The sequence below is a fragment of the Puma concolor genome, chromosome C2, assembly GCF_028749965.1.
Source record: "Puma concolor isolate L17-30 chromosome C2, mPumCon1.1.hap2, whole genome shotgun sequence".
Taxonomy (NCBI): domain Eukaryota; kingdom Metazoa; phylum Chordata; class Mammalia; order Carnivora; family Felidae; genus Puma; species Puma concolor.
In genome coordinates, this window is record NC_141675.1 from 19,226,109 (window position 1) to 19,249,850 (window position 23,742).

The window sequence follows — 23,742 nt, forward strand, 5'->3', positions numbered from 1 at the left end:
CCAACCAATAAGGTATGCAGGGAAATTACTGAGATGTCTCCTTTCCCAGCCAATAATATTTCCAAAATTCAACTGGCTGCTCTAGGATAAATAAAAATCTGTAACAAAGGACAAGGCTGGCATTATACAGCAAGAGCCCTATATACGTTAAGAAATGTAAATTGGGGGGCGCCTGGGTGGCGCAGTCGGTTAAGCGTCCGACTTCAGCCAGGTCACGATCTCACGGTCCGTGAGTTCGAGTCCCGCGTCAGGCTCTGGGCTGATGGCTCAGAGCCTGGAGCCTGTTTCCGATTCTGTGTCTCCCTCTCTCTCTGCCCGTCCCCCGTTCATGCTCTGTGTCTCTCTGTCCCAAAAATAAATAAACGTTGAAAAAAAAATTAAAAAAAAAAAAAGAAATGTAAATTGGGAAGAAAGGGGAATTATACTTTAAAAGAAAAATAAAAGGCAAAATTGTACTCGTCCAAAAGTTAAGCGTAAGTAATACTCTGCTTTCCAACTCTTTTTCAAAGAGCTTATTCTGCAATTCTATACAATTAAAAGAATATAACTTTTCTTACTATTCAAAATCCCATTATCATCAACCAAAGAACGAAACACCAGCTTACGGTTTAGAATGTGTTCTGCTTGAACACCCGGTAACTTCGCACAGTGCCAGTCTTATAGATATTCAATGTTTGCTAAACTTCAATCTCTTCTGATCTCCTCCCTCTCTTATTTCACCTTCCTTCTTTCACGGGATCTCTTAAACCTCCCCACCCCCACTCAATTTATTTGACTAGCATTTTTTATTATAAAACTATTTTCATTTTGCTACGTGAAAGGAGCCAGGTAAAAAGGCTACAACTTGTATGATTCCATTTACGTGAAATGTCCAGAATAGGCAAATCACTAGAGACACACTAAGACACACAGTACTCGCCACGAGCTGGCAGTAAAGGAGATTGGGAAATGACTGCTAGTAGGTATAGGGTTTCTTGTTTGGAGTGATGAAAATGTTCTGGAAATAATAGTAATGATGGTTGTTGCACACCTCTGTAAATATGCTAAAACCACTTACATACTTTAAAAGGGTAAATTGTATATATTTTAATCATACCTTAATTAAAAAGAAGACTGCAGCCTAAAGTCCTTTACAGCGCATGAAGTAAAAGCACTTCCTATACCACCCTTCAATAACTCAGCAGTTGTGTATTAATCACTATACCACAGTAACATAAATGAAGTTCAGGATGAGGTCCTAAACTAAGAAGAAAATGTTAAATTCAATACACTCTGTTTTAGAGGGGAGAAACAGGCAAAACTCATTTTAGAAATACGTTTTATCTTAATAAAATAGAAAATTTGTGAACTTGAAGGGATACATTTCTGGTGTTCAATGAATTCACTCGCACAGAACACTTCATCTTCCAAAACCACACAATTGCATAATTTCTCCATCTTACTGAAAAATATCTACTTTCTCCAAGTACTTCATTAATCTTGTGTATTACTTTTTAAAAAGTCTTTCCCCCTGATATGGTCTGCCCCTAACAATTTAACATTATGTAACTCTTTGTATTTGCACTATGCTTTAGTATTCTAGGAGCTTTCATATACATTATCATATTTGATCCTTTTATCATTCTATGAGGTAGGTGGAGTAAACTCAGTAAAGATAAGGGACTTTCTCAGCGGCAGATCTTGGCTTAAGATTTAGAGGTTCTGCTCCAACGAAAAGGTGCACAGCAGGTTTTGGTGAATAAGGAAGACTGCTGGGTGAATTATCTACTACTTACAATACACTTCTTTTGTATACCATCCACTATGTTTCTCTATTTCCAGTGAGTCAGCCTTATTCCAACAATTAAGATTTTTAAGCTCCTAGTCAAGAAGCCATACCTTACACTTATTCTATGTCTCCACAGCATGAAGCACCTGTAGATGAATTGATTAAAATATCAAATTATCCATGAACACTAAATATATTCATGGCTGTTGATCTGTACCATCAGAAAAGACAAACTAAACTAGAAAACAACCCCACCAAAATTTTAATCTTAAAAAATAATTCCCCCACCAGGAACTTGTAGGAGAGCTTACAACCAAACTTAAGCTCATGTTATGAGGAAATAATAAATGCACTGTACAGGAAATTTTTTAGCTTAAGCAAGAGCTCATACCTTTCAAAACCAATTACTCTTCCAAACTACTGATGGTAGTAGCATGCTCTGTGGAAGACAGAAGACCTAAGACAATTTACATACCTGTGAGAACGAAGCAAAGTACCCATACTATGTGCATTTGATATAAAAAAAAAAAAAAAACAAAACACTGGAGATTACATTTTAAGAAAAAAAAAAAGATCTTTTAACGGACAATAAGTGCAATCTCAATTAATGAGTTTACCAAACATGAAACACTGGGTTAATTTAGAGATAAAATAGTCAATGCAACCTCATAATGAATTTTCTACATTTCCTTTTATTGACATTAGGCTTCCTTTTATTGACATTAGCCCACTGGCTGATAAGACTTCTACATACTCGTGAAAATGGAAAACCTTTATAAAGAGATATTGACAACTGGGGCACCTGGCTGACTCAGTGTGTTAAACATCTGACTCTTAATTTCGGCTGTGGTCACAGTTTGTGAGTTTGAGCCTGGCACCAGGCTCTGCTCTGACAGTGCAGTCTGCTGGAGATTCTGTTTCTCTCTCTGCCCCTCCCTCGGTCTCGGTCTCAGTCTCTCTCTCTCTCTCAAAAATAAATATTTGTTAAAAAAGATACTGATAACCAGGCAATCTAGGGTCACACACAAGATATTTACATGTATGCTTAGCTGTTTAAAGAAAAATAAAAACATTCACAAGTTCTCTGCCTTAGTAACTGCATAAAAACATTTGAATGTCTATTATATGCAATATACCATACTGAGAAGATAATGAATTCAGTATGCCATATACCTTCACCATCCTCAAAACATATGAAGAAGGTAAATGCATGCAACCCTTATAAATAAGAGTAACTGCATCAACAACTAACAATTATTGGGGGTGCTACTTTTAGTGTTTTACATAAGTTAACTCACAATCTTCACATAAACCTATGTGATTTTACAGATGAAGAAAGCAAGGCACAGAGAAGTTATATTTAAGTAGACTAAAAGGTGTGTGGGTATGGGTGTGTGGGTGTGTATCCTGAATATAACAACACGTTAAAAAGTTTATACACCATGACCAAGTGGAATTTAACCCTGAGATGCAACGACTGTTCAAAATACTCAAATCAATAAATGTGATACACTATACCTTAACAGAATGAGAGATAAAAATCATACACACACACACACACACACACACACACACACACACACACACACGCCCCTAGGCAGTCTCTCCAGAAGAAACCACTGTGCAATACTGATTCTCTAAGTCAAAGTAATAGCTACTGTGGGTACACTGAGAGCAGACAAAATTATAGAACAGAGGTAATATTTGAGGTAGACCTTGAAGTCCAAATGAAAGAAATACAGAAAAGGCTATGCTCAAGCACATGAGTAAGGAAAGGTTTTCTAAGTTTGCTACTTCTGTTTAGCCTCTGCACACACAGAACACAGGCAGGACTGGTGACAAGCAGTCCATATATCCACAGGAAATGTCTGAGAGCACACGTAAGTCACCCCTGGCTCTAACAGCAGCCTTTGCTGTTCTCCAGGTATAATACTCCTGACAGTTCTTTCTCAGAGGCAAAAATGAAGAAGAGTATATGCTGATCACACTTAATTTTGTGTTCCATGAGATAGGAGCTAGACATACATAAACTGACATGCTGTCAGCAATGACTTCTCTAATGAGAAATACACTACATGAAGAGAAAGACAATAAATAATGACATGCCCAACTGGCTGTGTTCAGTCCATAATCCTAGTCCAGCTGTGAGTTCTCAAAAGTGTTCCTAATTAAGTTAGCCCCTGATCCTGAATGGACAACATTCAGATGGACAGAACCCTGCTTCCCAAGGGAGAAAACCATCCCTCTTGAGCCCAATTATGGAGTATGGCTAAATAGGTAATATGAATAATCTTAGAAAATTACAAAAGAATTACAGTTTACCCTTGAACAAAACAGATTTGAACTGCACAGTTCCTCTTATATCATTATTTTTTTAAATATAAATACAGTTTATTACCTTAAAAGACATTTTCTTTTCTCTAGCTTACTTTACTGTAAGAATGCACAGTGTAATACATGTAACACACAAAACATGTGTTAATCAACTGTTTATATTACCAAGAAGACTTCCAGTCAACAGTAGGCTATTAGTAGTTAAGTTTTGGGAGAGTCCAAAGTTACATGCAGATTTTCAACTGGGGGGTAAGGAGGAGTTGGTGACCCTAACCCCTCCAGTGTTCAAGGGTCAACTGTACTCTAGAAATTTCAATGCAACTTGATAATATTTATTCACTTATTACTGTCCTGTTGAGGACAGTAAGTAATTACAACCTTATTTAACTTTTTTACTCACTTGAAAACTTCACTCGTGATCAATTTCAGACCTACTCGCTAAGAACGAAGTACTCTCCTTCTCTCCTAGTTTTCCTCCTACTCCCTGGAAGACGGACTTTTGTTCTCCTTTACTGGTTCCTTCTTCTTCACTCGTCTCTAAATACTATGGTTTCAGAATGCTCAGTCTTGGGTCCTCTTCTTTTTTTTTACCCTTTCTTCACATAAATTCATCAATTCCTGTGGACTTGTCTTTATAATGACAACTTTGAATTGATAGTTCCAGTTTTCCAATGAATTCATGTTCAACTGCTTGTCTGGCACCTTCATTTGGATGTCTCACATTTTTACAATTAACATATCCAAAACACAACTTTTTTTTTGGTAAAAATGACCATGGTATATTTGTAACTCTCTAGTTTGTACACATATATTATCTTTGTTACATTGAAGATTAAAAAATTACTTTAAATTTCCAGACTAAAATTCTCTCTTCCATAAATCAGCAACTCAGCTATTTCACTTTATTTTTTCTCCATGCCCAGGCAAACAGCTCAGGAGAATATTATAAATATTAATTTATGGTTTGATCAATCTTGACTGACACTTGGCTAAAACCAACTCTAAATCTTTTGTTCAGATTACTTCTTTTTTTCCTCTTTTTCTCATATTCTGTGAAGCTTTTTTTTAATTTCAATCAGGAAGTAATCAAAGCTAAGGCCCTAAGGCCATCTAGAGTGGGGATAGAGGTGGAGCAAGGGGAGAATCCAACATGGCACCTGGAGAGTGGGGCTGGGCATTGTCTTGGCAGCACTGAGAGCAGAACCAAGAAGAAGGAGGCTTGCTGAGTACAGGGCAGAGGGCACTGCCTGGCAGGCTAACTCTGTGCACCTGCCCCTACAAAGCAGGCAGAGACCCTGAGAACTACTTATGTGGCCACCCTGCCCTAGAAGAAGCCGACACTTAGCCTGGATTCCCTGTGAGCAAGTCCAAATCTTCACAGTGCTGTCCACAGTCCTTAAAAAAAGCCAGCCCTGGGCACTGCCTTCACAGTCACATTGCCCTGGTGACACAGCATACAGATCATGCTGTTCCTACTTCAGACTCGTGAACCACTTCCAACCATGAATCTTCCACATCTCAGAAGAAGCACCACCACCATTTCCCAAAGACTCAAACCCAATGATTTCTCCCTTTCCTCTAACATTCCACCCAATTCTGCCATCTATCAGCAAGTCCTGTAAATTTTCCTTCAAAAAATATACCTCAAATTTCCCTCTTTCCATCCTTACTGTTACTACCCTAAACCAGAATATCATCCTCTCTTACCTAGATGACTATCAGCCCCTAATCGTACACTCCCCTCTTCTAGTCCAGCAGCCAGAACAATCTTCATAAAAGCCAAACTCTACTGGATTTGGCCCCAGTCTCACTTTTCTTATCTTGTGCCACAGCATTCCCCTGCCCACTCCCCACTCCCCTTCAATCCAGCCACACCATACCTCTTCCAGCTCCCTGAACACCAGAGCACGTATCCACACATGCAGCTTGGTACACACACCATGGGTCCTGCACACCTTATGCAGCTAGCACCTTTTCTTCATTTAGTTCTCAGTTTAGATGTCATCTCCTTAGAAGAGGCTTCCAAACCTGAGATATAAGTAGAACCCCACTCTAAAACTCATCCCTTGTTTGTTTTCTTCAGAGCAATTACTATGTCTGTGTGTCCATTTGTTAACCCCTTTCTGCAGTTTGGGGTTTTTTTATTTTTTTTTATTTTTTTTATTTTTTTTTTTTAATTTTTTTTCAACGTTTATTTACTTTTGGGACAGAGAAAGACAGAGCATGAACGGGGGAGGGTCAGAGAGAGAGGGAGACACAGAATCGGAAACAGGCTCCAGGCTCTGAGCCATCAGCCCAGAGCCCGATGCGGGGCTCGAACTCACGGACCGCGAGATCGTGACCTGGCCGAAGTCGGACGCTTAACCGACTGCGCCACCCAGGCGCCCCTGGGGTTTTTTTAAATACAAGTCCCAGTCTGTCTTCACAATTGAGGTGTAAACTCCACAAAGAATGGAGATCCCTTGTTTGTTTATAACCACAACCCCAGTATCCAGCACAATGCTGATCACATAAAAGACCCTTAGAAAAAATTGTGTAATGTTAAATGACTATTAACTTCAAAATACACTCCACTCAGCTTATTATTCATTTAACCTAGTAAGAGTTATTTTCTAAACACAACAGCACCTTACACATTCTTATTCAAGAATGTACTTTTATTTTGCTGTTTCCCAGGCCCCAGTACCATCTTGAGCCTGTTCATAGGCTTTCCTATTAACCTCTGACCAGGTGCTTTGTCAAACATGAAGGTTATTCCTATCCCTGTGACAAATTCTTACCTCTTAACAATGTGGCAAAAATACATTTCTGCTCTATTCTACCCAAATTCTAAAAAGCACTTACAGATGTTTATCCTAAACCCATAGGGATCAGTATTGTCAACAGACCCCTTCCTTCTCAAGCCTCCAGAAGACTATGGGGTGTCAATCCCAATAGTCCTTGACTATGTCTAACTTATAAGGTCCGTGTTGTAAACACACAAATAAACAACTTAAGCCTGACTAATCTCTTACCTAGAAAGTGTGCTCACCCAAATGTAGTCTGTATTTTGTAGATCAGTCAAAACTCCCAGGTGGATCTCCAGCTGATGGGCCTGATCATGGATGGAGCTAAAGGCCACAGGGTACTTTTACATGTATGTGTCCAGCTGAATGTACGTGTGTCCAACTGAACATCCATCTCTGACTACCTCCTACATAGAAGACTGCTCCACCAAAATTTGCCATCTCTGAAATCTACAGTCAGGAGTTCCCAACTGGTGATTACAAAGCTACACTCAGTTTGGTCATGTCCCACTCAAACCCCTAACTTGTTTTTTTTTAAGTTGCCAGTATTAACATGTTATTTTTATTATAATATTTCCCAAATGAATATAAACACAAAACCAACAATACATTTCTGGTGTTTATAGCTCATAGATAATAACATGAAAGTAAATACAAACACAATAACGTGTCTAAAAATATTTAAATTAATAATACCAGTTTAATATTTTGGACAATATTATTTTGCTGAAACTAAATAATAAGTTTCTTTTATATACTAATATCATTATGAATTCATATGAGAATGAATGTTCACCAAAATGTACACCATGAAAATTCTGAAAACAACATTTTTTTTCAATTTTTTAATTTTAATTCCAGTATAGTTAACATACAGTGTTATATTAGTTTCAGGTGTACAATATATTGATTCAACAATTCCATACATTATTACTCAGTGCTCATCATAAGTGTAATCTTAATTCCTCCCACCCATTTCTCCTCCGATATGCTTTCTTTTAAAGGGGTACCTTCAGTTAAAGTTACTATTTTTTTCAACAAGAATATTTTTTACTTGAAGCATACTTCAGAATACATGGCTCTAAAAGATATCCAAAAAACATTCCATCCAAGAAAAATAGAATACACATTGTCTTCAAATACACACAAGAAGAATCCCCTGGTTAAATCACATAAAAAGAGGGTGCCTGGCTGGCTCAGTCAGTAGAGCATGCAACTCTTGATCTCGGGGTCATGAGTTCAAGCCCCATGATGGGTGTAGCACTTACTTAGACACTCAAACTTCTAACTTCTTAAAACGATGGCACCAGGGGAATGAAAGATTATTTCAAGTGCAGACAGAGAATGATGACATCAGAAACCACGTACAACTCCATTTCTCTGTAAAAAGATTCTGTCACCAACCAACCCATTAACCCACACCTCTAGTGAGCTCAAAAACTGGAAGAACTGTATAACAGCTTTTCCCTGCTTACAAGATCGACAATCTGGCCTGAACATAATTCAAAAAAGGAGAATAAACCAATTATAGCTAACTACATATGATAATTTTGATAAATACTTATTATGTGTTTTATAACACCTATATTTACATATCTGAGGAGGTTACCCTGAATTTAGTACTTAAAACATTTTGTCCATTAGAATATATTCAGAAAACTATGTGATTCATATTCCATGGTTTTTAAATACTATGTATTTCCACATCACAATAGTGACTTACTGATTTCCCATTAATGCAGATTAAGAACAGAATAAGTCTGCTGCATAAATATTAGAGGCTAGTTCTAATGCTGTCTTTGGGGTCCACTTTACCATTTAGGGAAAGCTACCTTACAATGAGGTTCTTTTGCTACTGCAATAACTAAAGCCACCTGGAGACGTAGTTCAAGCCATTTGGATAGTGCCAGAAGTGCCTTAGGCCCAGTCAAATTTAGAACAAAGTGCACAAGCATTCATTTTCAGCGTATTAAAAAATCATCCCGGGGCACATAGGTGGCTCAGTATGTGGAGGGTCCAATGCTAGACTTCAGCTCAGGTCATGATCGCAGGGTCATGGAACTGAGCCCTGCATCAGACTCCATGCTAGGGGCATGGAACCTGATTAGATCCTCTCTCCCTCCCCCTCTCTCCCTTGCATTGTCTCAAAAAGAAAAAAGAAAGAAAGAAAGAAAGAAATCAAGGCAAAATATCTACTACATGAACTCTAAAAATTTCTAAAGAAGGGGTGCCTGGGTAGCTCAGTCAGTTAAGTGGCAGACTCTTGATTTTGGCTCAGATCATGGTCTCACAGTTCCTGAGTTTGAGCCCCCATTGGGCTCTGTGCTGACAGTGTGGAGCCTACTTGGTTCTCTATCTCTCCCTCTTTCACATTCTCTCTCAAAATAAATAGCTAAACTTTAAGAAAAACTTTTTTGGGGCGCCTGGGTGGCTTGGTCGGTTAAGCATCCGACTTCGGCTCAGGTCATGATCTCACGGCCCGTGAGTTCGAGCCCCGCGTCGGGCTCTGTGCTGACCACTCAGAGCCTGCAGCCTGTTTCAGATTCTGTGTCTCCCTCTGTCTCTGCCCCTCCCCCATTCATGCTCTGTGTCTCTCTGTCTCAAAAATAAATAAACGTTGAAAAAAAAATTAAAAAAAAAACAAACTTTTTTTCTAATTGCTAAAGGATCTGACAACAATATAACAGGACAGTAAAGATAATTACTTTGTCTCCTTTAAAACCTGTCTGTCCCTTTCCTTCACCTCAAATCCTAATTACTGACCAAGTAGAATCATAACACTGTTTCATATCATTTATAAACCACGCTGTTGCTAGATATTTACTGAAGTGATGCACAAGTGCTTGGTTAAGAAGGCAAATTTTCTATCTCAGTGGAGAAGATGTTAACTTTGAAAGAACGGAGACTACTCCTATTCCATCTTGCCCTACCCTACTCAAGGCGCAAGTCCCTATAGTTCTACTTTTCCAGATTCTAGACCATCTTTATCCTGGCCTGACAGGCTCAGGTTAGTTCCACCCCCCCTCCTGCAGAACCCCTTACTCACTACCTAGCCACCTGAAATCCAAAGACTGCACACGCGGGGTTCATTTGCCTGCTACCTTGGGCCTAACACCAAAATGTCAATTGCTGGAAACCATATGTTTTTGTACTCTTCAGAAACTTTGCCCTAGCTTCAGACAAGGATTTTCCCCCAGCATGTGCGGTGGAATCTGTCACCTTCCTTCAGTTCACCATTTTTGTATGCAGGTTTCAAATCATTCTACTCTAATGCATGAGGCCACAGAATTTTGCCCTAGTCTACAAACAGGTTTGAGAGTGCCAAACCATATACTTCCCAATTTCAATATGCTATGAGTCTATCTAAAAACAAGGATTTGCAATACTGCTTTCATTTTGTTAAAAAGTTAAAAATAAATATTTACCCAACACTTCATAATATTCATAAGGGTCTTTTACTTGAGAGCACTATGTGTGATGATCTAAACAAAACAAAACAAAACAGTATTTAAAAGTCCCTGACATTTAGAATATAATGGTGGCTGGTGGGAAGAGAGAAGGGACACAAATACTTGGGTGGTATGATAACATAACTACAAGCATAATTTTTAAAAATGTCTAAATTTACCTAAAACTGAAATTAAGCATAAATTTAAGCTTGCGCAGTTCTTGGGTGCCTTGTTTTTTTCATTTTTTAAAATGTCTACTTATTTATTTTGAGAGAGAGCAAGACAGAGCACACGTGACAGGGGAGGGGCAGAGAGAGAGGGAGACAGGGAATCCCAAGCAGGCTCCACGCTGTCAGCACAGAGCCAGACGTGGGGCTCCACCTCACAAACCATGAGATCACCACCTGAGCCAAAAATCAAGAGTCAGACGCTTAACCAAGTGAGCTACCCAGGTGCCCCAAAAAGTTCTTGTTTTTCTAGATCTGCACTGCGTAATACAGTCGGTGCTAATCACATATGGCTATCTAAATTTAAATTAAGTAAAATTAGGAGTTCATTTACTGAGATTAGCCACCTTTCAAGTACTAAATAGCCATATATGGCTACAGAACAGTTTAATCATAGCAAAAAGTTCTACTGGGGCAGTGCTGTTCTGGACAGATTCATTTGTATCTATTTTGCAAATGGAAGATCTGCATAGGAAAGTCTCAAAACACTTGGCCTCTAAAGTCAGAAACACCAAAGATGAAATCCTAGTTCTGTGACTTACTTGTTATGTGACCTTGGGCAAGTTACTTAATCTCTCTAAGCTTACCTTCCCATCTATAAAACACTGTCTAAAACTAGCATCTACTTCAAGGTTAGTCATGAAGATGAAAAGAGATAATGCTGGTAAACACTCCCCACATGGCCTCAAACACTAGGAAGCATTCAAGAGTTGTCAGCTCCCTAGTAAAATTAATTGTATTTATTCATACATAGGCACACTGAACATCAACTAAATGCTAGGGTTTGAAACACAGAAATTAAAGAGAGCATTCTCTTTGGTTGTAACATGAAGCATCAGGAGAACTAAACAGTGGGTGTAGAAGGGGGCGCGTGCTAGATTCTAGGTGGAAGGAACAAGAGGTGGCAAGGTAGAAACCTTAGCCCTGGTATGAGGACTATGCCTCTCCTTTTGGTCATTTCACATTATTACTAGGCTTTATCTTCCACATAGGTCAGAGGAGAAAGAGTCTCTACACTCCATGTACTGGAACAGAAAATGAACTTGAGCTTACAGCTTTGCCTAATTCTATTATACATTTTGGCACAAGGTGCTGCTTCTACACAAATGTGGATTTAGATATACTTTTAAAGGCATCCCAGGTAAGTCTCTAAAGTATGCAGACATTCTAATAAAAAATTTTAAATGAACATTTACAAAAAACAGTGAAAAAAATCACACTTGGACAACATAAATTTAAAAATGAAAATTTCCATTGCTCTCAATATGTACCAACAAAACTGTTTTACTTACTATTTGTAATAACACTTAATTGATAAAAGATATTTAAGTCAATGAATGTAATAATCACTGTAAAGAAATGCTTTGGATATGCTAAAAAATGCAGTTTTCAGGGGCGCCTGGGTGGTTGGTTAAGCGTCCAACTCTTGATTTTGGCTCAGGTCATGATCTCACAGGTCGTGAGTTCAAGCCTCACACAGAGACAGCTTGGGATTCTCTCTCTGTCTCTGTCTCTGTCTCTGTCTCTCTCTCTGCCCCTCCCCTGCTTGTGTGTGCTCTCTCTTTCTTGCTCTCAAAATAAATAAATAAACATTTAAAAAGAAAGAATACAGTTTTCAAGACATCTTAAAAGATAAAACATTATGGAAAGAGCCTAAATGTCCATCAACTGATGAATGGATAAAAAAGTTGTGGTTTATATATACAATGAAATACTACTTGGCAATGAGAAAGAATGAAATATGGCCTTTTGTAGCAACATGGATGGAACTGGAGAGTGTTATGCTAAGTGAAATAAGTCATACAGAGAAAGACAGATACCATATTTTTTCACTCTTATGTCGATCCTGAGAAACTTAACAGAAGACCATGGGGGAGGGGAAGGGGCAAAAAAAAAAAAAAAAAGTTACAGAGAGGGAAGGAGGCAAACCATGAGACTCTTAAAAACAGAATAAACTGAGGGTTGATGGGGGGGTGGGAGGGAGGGGAAAGTGGGTGATGGGCATTGAGGAGGGCACCTGTTGGGTGTTGTATGGAAACCAATTTGACAATAAATTTCATATTTAAAAAAGATAAAACAGCAATGCAAATTAAAATAATCACATGTTAGAAGGTAATATGACACTTTCTATCTAAAGTGCTTAGGTAATAAATCTGAAATAATAACCAGCTTAAAACTGTGCAAAATAAGTGATAAAATGTTCTGTTACTATTACAAAATACAATCCCAGTGTGATTATTTAACACATTTTTTCAGACACATTCTTGTACTGCTCTTAGAACTGCAAAGAATTAAAAAAAAAAAAAAAAAATCAAAGACTCCAAGTATTGGGCACTAAGTTCACTTACTCATTCAATATTTTTCTTTATTATGAAATAAACATTAAAAAAATTTTAAAGGCAGATATTTTAAAAATTAACATTTTGAAATAAGAAAGTAAAAAAATTTCTGGTGATTTTATGGAAATGGCTATGTCTTCCCCAAGCACAGTTCTGAAGTAAAGGTACATGATAGCAAACAATTACACCTGAAGTTTCCTAACTGAAGTAACAGCCCCTTAAGGCTCTATGTTGGCTGTGCCCCAGGTAAAAAGTCAGCCTCAAGACAAAAAGACAAAAAAGAAACCATATATATACTTTTAGCAGTAAGGAAGGAGCACACCTTCAAAATTATAAAAGGCGGCACAGAAATGAAAACATAAACAAGGTTGAAACTCTCAATGCCAATGGAACAGAAGACCGTGCTTTATCCTTCTGTCATGTTGTACACGTACTCCCAACTCGACAGCTATCCAACCATAGGTGCTATTCCAAACAATTCTTTAGCTGTTCTAACCATTTAATGCATCTCAAATATTAAAGACTTTTGTCTTTGTAAAGTCTATGCAAAGCCACTGAACACTGCAGCAATGGAGTCAAGAACTCACAGTGAGTGAATAAAAAATATTCCTCAATTATCTGTACCAAAGAAAGGAGAGAGAGATATGAATAATTCAGTATCCTATATAACACAGGCCCTCAATGTATATTTAAATTTTGTCATGTTAATGACTCCTCAAAAAGGCATTTCAGCCTTCTGCTAACCAATACACATTTACATCACTTTTCATTATTCGTAGTGTTTATTAATAATCAGCCTCACTCCAAAAAGACTGTGATGTGGCTTAAAAATTTTATGTAGTATAAAAGTACAAAATGAAGATATGGAGCTTCAAAAATAGTTGGAGGGAAAGAGTAAGAAAATAAAATATAATCTGAGTTGAGGTTTCTACACAAAAAACAGTTAACTACTCATGTCAAACAGTAAATAAGGTATTAGTTTCTGGGCAACCAAAGTAAAGAGGAAAGCATTATCAATTTTAAGATTTACAGAAGCCACAAATATTGGCAGTTTCTTCCAACAGTATCATCATTCTTCTAGTCTTGGTTCTCCAAGCATCTGTATGTCTCATCTCTCAATTAGTTACAACCAGATTTTAGGATTAGGAACTAAGCCTGGATAGTGTACGTTATTGTAGCCTACAATTGCCCTAACACAGATCTAACATTAAGCCCTCAATAAATACTAAAATGAATGGTAGCAGCAAGTGACCTAGTATTAGGCTGAGTAACCAAGAAAAACCAATTTCACATTAAAAGTGTAGACATATTCAAACACTGAGGCAAGAACTGTCAAATGTAAAGAAATTCTTTACTTCAACAAGTGCCAGTAATAAGAACACTAACAACATACCCACAAACACACACACAAGGGAGTGTAGTAGAAAATGACTATACTCGGGGCGCCTGGGTGGCGCAGTCGGTTAAGCGTCCGACTTCAGCCAGGTCACGATCTCGCGGTCCGTGAGTTCGAGCCCCGCGTCGGGCTCTGGGCTGATGGCTCAGAGCCTGGAGCCTGTTTCCGATTCTGTGTCTCTCTCTCTCTCTCTGCCCCTCCCCCGTTCATGCTCTGTCTCTCTCTGTCCCAAAAATAAATAAACGTTGAAAAAAAAAATTAAAAAAAAAAAAAAAAAAAAAAAGAAAATGACTATACTCAAAAAAAATTACTTTTAAAAATGTTCTGGCAAAAAAATGTCTTATGGAATTCAGAAATATAAATCAAACATAGTACAAATGATATTCTGGAATGCCCTACATGTTGATTTTTTTTTCTTTACTGAACCACAAATGGCTAGCCATAAATGTAATTTTAAATGTATTTTTCTATCTAGTCACACATGTAAAATAATAAAAGATGAAAGAGTAGAAAACTTGGGTTTAAATCCAAATCAACAAGTAACTCTGAGCAAGTTACTCAATCCCAGGAGTCTCACAGAGTAATTGAAAAGATTAAATGAAAACCATATATGAAAATCCTTGAAAAGCTAAAAATGCCACATAAATATTACCACAATAACCAGAAAAGGAAAACAATTAGGGATAATAATTAGCTTTTGCACTGGTAGCTCTTTCCAGAGTTCACTCCTATATAAAAACTATTCCCAATTTCTATTTCAATGCCTTCCTATTCTGTGATATAGTTTTGAAAAATATTAATCCAGATGTACACATTTTTCTCTACATACTGCCTCACTTACTATGATCTGGAAAATACATTTTCCTCTATTAAATGGCTCTCATGACACAGTGGTTGGATTTATGTCCAGTCATGGCCTCTCCTATAGTGGGAACACCTTAAACTAATGAGTGAAGACAATGAAAAGTAAATCAATTAGAAAACCTACAGTTTCTGACCCAAAACTTACTACAAAGCTACAGTAATCAAGACTCTGTCAATAAATAGGAAAGAAAGACTATGTGGCATCGGCATAAGGAGACACACATAGATCAATGGAAAAAAAATTAGAGTTCAGAAATAAGCCTTCATATTTATGATTCATTGATTTTTCAACAAAGATGTGAAAACAATTCAACAGTCTTTTCAGCAAATGGTGCTGACACAATTGGGGATGCACACACACACAAAATAAATGTGGACCTTTACCTCACACCATATACAAAATGGATCAGAATCAAAATATTAAAGCTAAAACTAAAAAACCCTGAGAAGAAAAATAAAAGTGTACACTTCTGTAGTACTGGATTAGACAATGGCAGAAGTGACACCAAACATACAAACAATGAAAAGAAAAGGTAGGTAAATTAGACTACATCAAAATTTAAAACTTTTGTGCCTCAAAGATCACCATCAAGGAAGTAAAAAAACTATCCACAGGAAAAAATATTTGCACATCATATATCTTAAATGGCCCTTGAACCCAAAATAAATAAAAGAACACTTACAACTTAACAATAAGACATGCAACTGAATTTTAAAATGGGCAAAAGATTTGAATAGACACTTCTCCAAAGATATAAAAATAGCCAATAAGCATATGAAAAGATGATCATCAGCATCATCGTCACTATACCCATCAAGATAATGCAAATCAAAACCACAATGATATACCACTTATACCTAAGATGGTTATTATCAAAAAGATAGACAAGAATAACTGCCAAGGTTGTACAGAAACTACAACTCTCAAACACTGCTGGCAGGAAGGCAAATGGTGCAGCATTTGTAATACAGTCTACCAATTCCCCAAAAGGTTAAATATAGTTACTCTATGACTCAACAATTCTGCCTAGGAAGGTATAAACCCAAAAATATCAAAACAAATGTCTACACAAAATCCTGTACACGAATATTTACAGCAGTATTCCTAAAAGTCAAAAAGTGGAAACAACCCCAACGCATATCAACTGATGAATGGATAAATAAAATGCAGTACAGGGGCACCTGGGTGGCTCGGTCCATTAAGCGTCCAACTTCGGCTCAGGTCATGATCTCACGGTTCATGGGTTCTAGCCCCGCATTGGGCTCTGTGCTGACAGCTCAGAGCATGGAGTCCGCTTCGTGTTCTGTGTCTCCCTCTCTCTCTGCCCTTACCCCACTCGCTCACTTGCTCTCTCTCTCTCTCAAAAACAAACATTAAAAAAAATTTTTTTAATGAAAACAAAAATAAAAAATAAACTAAAATGTAGTATATTCACACAATGGAATATTATTCAGAGACAAAAAGATGAAGCACTGATGCACACTACAACAAGGATGAACCCTGAAAACACTATGCTTCATGAAAGAAGCCAGTCATAAAAGATCATTCTGTCTGATTCCAATAATACAAAATGTCCAGAACAGGCAAATCTATAAGAAACAGAACAGACTGATAACCTAGGGCTCGAGGTTGGAGAGTTGGGAGGAAATGGGGAAGGAGTGACTGCTAAAAGGTTTGGTGTATCCTCTGGGGGTGATCAAAATGTTGTAAAATTGATTGTGATGGTTACACAACTGTGTGAATATAGTAAAAGCCACTGAATTTTACACTTTAAATGACATCTCAATGAAGCCATTAGTTGTTCGTTTTTTTTTTAAGTAAAGCAGAGGCTGTGTCCAATGAGTAGATCATTGAAATATAGCAATAAAAAGTGAAAACTCGTAGTATAACTGAACTACATCCACTTTTTTTTTAGTATTTCCTCCTTTTACTTGTTCAATTACTAAATCAAAAATCAAAATCCAAATGAATCCTTTTACCATAGTCTCTACTTTCAAAAAGTAGTTAAGGATCTCTATCATTTCCATTCTCATAAAGCAAATACAAACTTGGGCAGTATCAGATAATGACAGAATTTGAATTTAGTTTCTCTACAATACAGAAGAACAAGTTACCCTTTGAGTGAAAAAGTTTTAACTTGGAGACTTTTCTAGTTAGCTCCCAGTTTCCCACTAGCATCAAGTAATAGAAATGAAATGTATTAGCACATTTACAGATTCAAGAGCTGTGCTTTTGACAATTTGTGAAGAATCAGGATAGTCACAACATGTAGTCATTTACAAAGGGCGACAATTCTACCTATCAGAGCTCCGTAAGGATACTGCATGAATTTTAGTGGCTCCATCCAGCTAAGCTATTGAACAAGGCACTGAGGTAGTGAGCAATTCTAGTCCAATACCTCCAATTCAGCTGGCAATATGAAAACACTTCTGGATCTGCAGAGGCACTAGGATAGAACCCTTGCAAATGTCATGGGTCAATTATGTTATCCATCATAAGAACTGAAGCCAAACAAAATACATTGTACTACTTACGGGAAATATTCTAAATATATAACCAAACTTCACCCAAACTAGGTGTAATTTTCTATGCCTATGGCCCTACAGACCCCACGATTTTATAAACAGAAACTTTTTTCTTAGTTGTATCATAAGGTTTTGTTTTTAAACATTAACTCTTATGCTATAATAGAAAAAACACCCAAAGGTACTTAATTGAATCAAGCTTTAAGAAAAACTGTATTACTGCATTTTTACCGTAAAGAAAACAGAAGTGAATAGAAAATTGAAAGATGTACAGGTATGTGTTTCTTATAAAAAGAAATAATTCAACTTATTATCAAAGTATTTTGTGGATACTTTTAAAATATCTAGACTCATTCAAAACCTGAAAAGAAAAATTAAACAATACCACAGTAGTTCCTCTAAAAATGCCTTACACAAACATATCTGTCTACACGGAATGATAGAATTCAGAGAGACTTTATATTCCCAACGTTGTCTACATGACAGACTCAGAGTACTTTAACACATGCTAGTTCCTGCAAAATAATTCCAAGAAATGCTAAAATGGACATCACATAAGAGATGCACCAAAATTCAGAGGTGCCATCTCTAACTTGACAAAATAGATATAACTGGGCTGTACTAGTTTAATAAGGCTCCAGAAAATAAGGGTAAACCACACTCGAAGTGAAATGTAACACACAGTCAGCCACCCTGACTGAGACCACTAATAACAGATAAAATACTTTCTCCGTTCTGACTGCCTAAACAGGCACACTCACAGATGTTCCCTCATACATAATCTTTACCTGTGATAGTGAGCTAACAATTACCCAAAAGGCAACCAAACAAAAGGCAGGATTTTAAGAGGCCTGAGTGCTAGTAAAGATAATACACAAAAAGAGTACTAGATGAATATGATTTTGACTCCTTCTAGTAGGCATATAGCTTTAATTTAGAATATCTCTGTAAATTAATTATTTAGTCATTAGGGCACAAATACAGGCAGCACAGAACTTTCAAAAATCAACCACAAAAGCACTGTTAACTTTGTGCCAAAAATAAGCCAAACTAAAATTATGGTCTAACTTCACTTTCTTAAGATAGTAACCACATTCTCACTGAAATATAGATGGAGAGATTTACTATAAACCACAATCAAATATTTGACACCAAACAATCCAAAGGCCACAGTAATCCACTTAACGATCACAATGACATCTATATTAAGTAGCACAAGTACACAGGGCACGTAGAACTAATCACCACTTCCCAATCAGCCACAGCATAGAGGATCTTTGCCTGCAAAGGGAGCACAACATATGTGAAGGTAACTATGATCTTCATCTCTGCCTGATCCAGTCCAATCAGCCATTCAGGGATCAAGAAAAGGAGCCAAAGCTACAGAATCACAGACCTGGCTTCTAAAGCAAACTTGCTAGCTATCCAATCTTCATACCATTAAATCAATTTCCTTGCAAATTCCCATAAGCAAGCAGTTAACCAAAGTAGGCATCTTTCTACAATGTTCTATGTCAATTATATCTTTCTACAACGTTCCATGTCAATTATATCTCAATAAAACTGGAAAAAAAACGCAACAAAGTAGGTATCTTTGCTAAAACTGTCTGAAGGGCTTATTGTGTGTGACATCCACATTTTAAAATGATTTTATAAAGAGTTTACATAACTAGTAATGATATCATTAACTATGGCTCAGTGAAAAAGTTAATCTCCAAATTTCAGATGACATTATAAACTTTCTTTTTTAAATAGAATTGTGATTTAGTTTATTTAAATAATCATCAATATGTAATTCCTTTTCTCACACTTGATGCATGTTTTCCTGCATGTTTACAACATATTGGTTTAATCAAATCTAAATTATTATCTGTAATAAATCAAAACTAAATTAGGCAAATGTACTGGAAAATAACATATCTTAAAGTAACAGTCTAGCCATCACGTGATATTTTATGTAGATTTCATTTATTAAAAATGATCCTTAAGCTCATTAAGGGGCTCCCGGGTGGCTCAGTTGGTTAAGCGTCCAACTTCGGCTCAGGTCACGATCTCACCGTCCATGAGTTCGAGCCCCGCGTCGGACTCTGTGCTGAGAGCTCAGAGCCTGGAGCCCGTTTCAGATTCTGTGTCTCCCTCTCTCTCTGCCCCTCCCCTGTTCATGCTCTGTCTCTGTCTCAAAAATAAATAAACGTTAAAAAAAAATTTTTTTAAATAAAAATAAAAAAAAAACAAGCTCATTAAAACAAAGTTTATTTTGCCAACTGTTTTCAAAAGTTAAGCAAATAAGTATATAAATTAAGTTCATATTTTTACCAATTTAGTTGTAAGAAGGTTACAAAAGTCATACATGTGGCAAAATAATTTAGTTTTTTAAAAACATTCAAACTGGAGCACCTGGGTGGCTCAGTTAGTTAAGCGCCCAACTTCGGCTCAGGTCATGATCTCCTGGTTCATGGGTTTGAGCCCCATGTCAGGCTCTGTGTTGATAGCTGGGATTCTATGTCTCCCTCTCTCTCTGCCCCTCCCCCCCGCTTGTGCTCTTTCTCTCTCAAAAATAAATAAACATTAAAAAATTTTTTTTAAAGATTCAAACCATTAAAATGAATACTGTCATAAGAAACAAGAGATTTTAGATTTCATTCAACCGGAATTTTCCACAAATCATTCCATTTCCATGAATTGGCCAGCAAAGCCTAAACAATGATCTGCCATCTGAAAAAATCTCTGATGTAACACAGTCGTTAAGTGAGACAAAAAGTCTTAGTGTTAAACGGTTTTTACCTAACAGAAATATTTGGTCTATTTGAATAAAACAGTCTTTGAATATTATTGTGAGTACATACACGGTATATGACTCTCATGTAAAGAACCACATTAGATTCACCACAAACATAAAAGGCCTTATTAGAAATGTTTCTACACAAAACACTTGTCAACTAGCCAACTATCAAATAGCCATCTGCAAAGTTTTCACTTTCATTAATACACAGAGTTACTATCTTTGCTTCCACAAAAAAATAAGATCAGTGAAATCAGAAATCGCACCAAACAATAAATTCTACCTGCATTCAGTATTGGCAACACTTTCCTGTGATCTGCTGTCTCACCTTCAATCCACAAGACTACCAATTTAAACTACGAAAACTCCATGTTGGCCTAGTTCCAACACCAACCTCACATCAAAACAAAGAAATGTTTAAAATAGTCAAACAGCCGTCTTCTACCAGATCCAAGATACAGTACAACGTTAAGAGTTTATTTTTCTCCTCTTCCTCTATGTACCTGTATAACACTAATCATTTCCAGGCAAGCACTTTTACTTCTTATAAGTAAACTCTGACCAGAAAATTGAAAAAAGTAGTCATAAAGGAGAGAACATGTTCAATTTAATATCACTGCCTCAAATCACCCATTCTTACTTCTATACCCATTCCACGGCCAATGATTTAAGAAATAATGTAAACCATGAAGAAACACTGTTTAATGTTCCAGCACTTTTAAAAATCAATTTCCAACAAGATAACAAGTGAATTATCAAATAGCAAATACTTTAGCCACACTATTATTCTATCATTAAAGAAATCATTTAAGGCCCCATCACCTCACCAACTAAAAGATAACTGTATTTGTTACTCTATAATTTCATTATCTTATTGTCACCGCATTGCTGTATGTTTGGCAACTCCACCATTCCTCTACAATAGACTTGATAAGTATGCCATTTCAGCACAGAAACAACAACCATCTTCCACAGTCATTTAAGTCCAAACCACAATGATATGTTACTAATTAATCAGACTATAACAACAGGTGCACATCAAACAATTCAATTATACCTTGTGCAAAAGACACAAATAAAAATCCATAAGTACTTACCTACAGTTGGGAGGAGGGTCCAACGTAATCTCTGCGAGTTCCTTCTGAATTCTTTAAAAAAGAGACAAAGTTATGTTAAAATGTCTTCACACTCTTAACAGTTCATTAAAGTGTTATACTTTTACACTAACACTTCCCATTTGTGTGTTTTTATTTTGAAACACTAATACTGTATAAATCATCATATACAATAACATTCAAGTAGTAACTTCTACCATGATTTTGGCAATGCACCTACAAAAGGTAAAAAGACTGGCCATGATCAGTACATGTAGCCTACAGAAACAACACTGACTTAAATTAAAATGTCACTGAACCACCGATAACACTAACCAAAATTTCTAGTTTAAATTGGAAACCTTTGTCACATTATTTATGGATCATTCCAACTTCTGATCTGTACAAGAACCTCCCCAAATAAGATGGAAAGATGATTATTAATTAAGGCTTCTGAATGATCCAAACCACTGATAAAGAATTATCAGGATCTCATTTCAACATGTGAAACTGCTATCAAAATACAAATGGGGGCACCTGGGTGGCTCAGTTGGTTAAGCGTCCAACTTCGGTTCAGGTCATGATCTTGCGGTCCGTGAGTTCGGGCTCCACGTCGGGCTCTGTGCTGACAGCTCAGAGCCTGGAGCCCGCTTCAGATTCTGTCTCTTGCTTCCTTTGCCCCTCCCCCACTCATGCTTTTTTTCTCTCTCTCTCAAAAATGAATAAATGTTACAAAAATTGTTTTTAATATAAATGGTATTCCTCCCTAAGCCTCTAGGTTGGAGCAGGTAGAGGCTTTCCAGTTTGACATTATTCCTTCTGCATGGACTATCCTAATAATATGCAGATAACCGTCTTAATGTCATTGCACGAGATTCATGCAAAAAGAACTTTTTTTAAAACCTGCTTTTCCCATGTGTTATTTTTCAACTTTGACTTTTAACTGCATCTAATTCCTTATATACATATACAAAGGCTAACAGTGCTACAACGTTTTAGAAGACTATACTTAAAATTTTTCAACTTTGACTTTTAACTGCATCTAATTCCTCATATACATATACAAAGGCTAACAGTGCTACAACATTTTAGAAGACTATACTTAGCAATCTCTTAACTAGCATTCTTCTCTTAAATACCATTATTAAAGAGAGGCTTCGTTAAACCAAGATACAAAAAAAGTTCTCAAAACCATTTCTTGTCCTTAGCTTTGGTTTTTAAACATGAGATTTGCTAACTGGATGCCTGTTATCTGGTAATTATTGTGATAGTAAATGGATGATAGTTACTAAAGTACCCTAAAAAATAAGAATCTGAAAACATTTACTCTCAATTTCATTTCATGTCTTCTTCAAGGCAACAAATGAAAATACAGAAATAGACGTGACTCCTCTGAGAGGACTGGCATCAATTTCCTAAAGGAATTGCATGTTACTAACATAATTTTCACTTTTCTAAGCCATGTGATTCAAGGTTGGGGAGGCATTATGAAGTTGAGAAAGACTTATAAGTTCAAAGCCAAAAACACTTTCATTTTAATTCTGCTATGCCATTAATTGAGAGTTATTCAGTAAAAAGACTGTTCACACCTGCATTCTCTTTCTTTCTCTCTCTCTGAGCCTCAGCTTTCTATCCTATAAAATGAAGAGGTTTATTTTCCACCCTAAAAAATGAAGAGGTTAACTTCATGATCAGTTTTATCTTTAAAACATATGATTCCTTCTGATACGGTTTCTATGATGTGTTCACATACATATAAAGTATATACAATCTATAATTAAATGAGAAATCTCAAAGATCTGATATAGAGGAACACTCTTTATGGATCTCACACAAATGCATACAACAGGCACTTGACAACTAATAAGTCCAGGTTAAGGACAGTAAACTAAGCACACACACATCCACCTCCTATCCCTTCAGGACTCCACTCGGGGCAGGCAGGAAAGGGCAGGGAGGCAAAATACAGAAAGTGCAAAAAGGAATAAACAGCAAAGAAAAGGAGATGAGAAGTTTCAGTATATTTTTGGAAGACAAAGCAGACAGGTGTAAATTAAACAGGTGGAGATGGCCAAGAAGGGGCTGCAGAGTGTGTAAAAATATAATAAAGACTGGGGCGCCTCGGTGGCTCAGTCAGTTAAGCATCCTTGATTTCAGCTCAAATCATGATCTTATGG

The 23,742-nt window shown here is 36.9% G+C and overlaps 1 protein-coding gene and 1 long non-coding RNA gene across 6 annotated transcripts in view; both read right to left on the bottom strand.

The window, feature by feature from the left end:
- Positions 1–21,562, bottom strand: part of LOC147577126 (uncharacterized) — an 85,062-nt gene extending 63,500 nt beyond the window's left edge. The window contains exon 1 of the long non-coding RNA XR_015240544.1: positions 16,346–21,562. This is a non-coding gene — a long non-coding RNA (uncharacterized LOC147577126). The remainder of the gene's footprint in view (positions 1–16,345) is intronic.
- UBE2E2 (ubiquitin conjugating enzyme E2 E2) overlaps positions 1–23,742 on the bottom strand; it is a 386,977-nt gene that overhangs the window by 350,653 nt on the left and 12,582 nt on the right. For all 5 annotated transcript variants that reach the window (XM_086676265.1, XM_086676261.1, XM_086676263.1 and 2 more), the window contains exon 3: positions 21,569–21,619. In XM_086676265.1, the coding sequence (XP_086532391.1) occupies positions 21,569–21,619 (51 nt within the window). The remainder of the gene's footprint in view (positions 1–21,568; positions 21,620–23,742) is intronic.